Source organism: Limulus polyphemus, unplaced genomic scaffold (genome assembly GCF_000517525.1).
Source record: "Limulus polyphemus unplaced genomic scaffold, Limulus_polyphemus-2.1.2 Scaffold8675, whole genome shotgun sequence".
Classification (NCBI taxonomy): domain Eukaryota; kingdom Metazoa; phylum Arthropoda; class Merostomata; order Xiphosura; family Limulidae; genus Limulus; species Limulus polyphemus.
The window spans coordinates 22,138-23,584 of record NW_013674285.1 but is presented as its reverse complement, the minus strand read 5'-3'; the positions used below and the strand labels follow the sequence as shown (position 1 = coordinate 23,584).

The 1,447-nt window shown below is 39.5% G+C and overlaps 1 protein-coding gene across 1 annotated transcript; it reads right to left on the bottom strand.

Moving 5' to 3' along the window:
• Window positions 1-650: 650 nt before the first annotated feature.
• On the bottom strand, window positions 651-1,103 carry LOC106475500 (agrin-like). Its single transcript, XM_013936179.2, has one exon. It carries the CDS (start codon window positions 1,101-1,103, stop codon window positions 651-653), a length of 453 nt encoding a protein of 150 aa, XP_013791633.2.
• Window positions 1,104-1,447: the final 344 nt, after the last annotated feature.

The following is a 1,447-nucleotide window of genomic DNA, read 5'->3' as shown; positions in this document are numbered from 1 at the left end:
GAGTTCATGCTGGTTTATAATGATTGATTCTAAGTGTAGGAAGACATCGAGACCAATATGGAGTTCAAGCTGGTTTATAATGATTGATTCTAAGTTCAGGAAGACATCGAGACCAATATGGAGTTCATGCTGGTTTATAATGATTGATTCTAAGTGTAGGAAGACATCGAGACCAATATGGAGTTCATGCTGGTTTATAATGATTGATTCTAAGTGTAGGAAGACATCGAGACCAATATGGAGTTTATGCTGATTATGAAGGCTGATTCCAAATTTCTGAAGGCGTCCCAAGTAAGGTTTTGTTTCAAAAAGATCCATTACAATATACTAAGGAAGTTGGTTACTTAACCTCTTTTTTTCTGAGGGTCCCAAGTAACGTTTTGTTTCAAAAAGATCCATTACAATATACTAAGGAAGTTGGTTACTTAACCTCTTTTTTTCTGAGGGTCCCAAGTAACATTTTGTTTCAAAACGTTCCATTATAATGTAATAAGGAAGTACTTTGTGTTAGTAAAAGACCCAAGTAACAATACGTTTTATATTATTACAAGTTACAGCTTTTATAGTAAGTAAGATTTGTATTAAAACAAGTACAACGTTTCAATCATTCTCAAGTTCACAAGTAACTCAAAAAGTATGACATACGAACATCAACTTATAACAGTAGTTTTAAAAGTCTTACCTCTGACTGCAGAAATAGCTTTGTTTAAACTACGTAGGCTTAAACGAATCACACTGGAGTTCAGACGAAGATGACCACCGTGTAGCTGGCTGACCAAAAAAATGCGCGTGTCTCGTTCTCTTACATCACTGAAGCAAATCCGCGGGTCACCGAAACCGTCCACAATGATCGTGTTTTCTGCTAAATTACTGTCCCCTTTGATGACACGCTTAACCCGAATTGATCCGCGATATATGTCTGTCTGTGAGCGGTAAAGTTTTAGAACTGTTCCGGTAAATATAACATTAGCTACTTCCTCCCGTTCTTCCAGAGCAACCTCTCGACAGTAAGAACGGCGGTTGCGGGGTTGAACGTCCCAAGGTACGCCAAGCAACATCGCCGCTACCAGCACCAAATAACGCAGACTACGAAAAGTCGTCATTGAGAAGATTGCGTATTTACCGAACACTGTACAAAACTCTGCTATCCCATGGTCGGCTCCGTCAGAACCTTCAGGATATGTGCAAGTATTATCCCAGATGTTCCTCTACTAAGTCCGTTGGCTGTACATTACGACGCGACCAGGACCCGCCCTTACTCAAGAAGTGTTCCAGGTGTTTTGATATGGCGCACACCCTCTTTACAGAATGGCACCCCACTTAACCTTTTAACCCCATCAGCCTTGCTTCACAAATAGAACAAAATGTACTTAAAACAAGTATGAAAAAACAATCAATCATTCAATTCGCCACTTGTCACACATTATCACACTTAATACGTTTAAGG

What these genes read in the sequence shown, in the direction of transcription:
- LOC106475500 (XM_013936179.2), bottom strand. Translation starts at nt 1,103, where the DNA reads ATGACGACTTTTCGTAGTCTGCGTTATTTGGTGCTGGTAGCGGCGATG.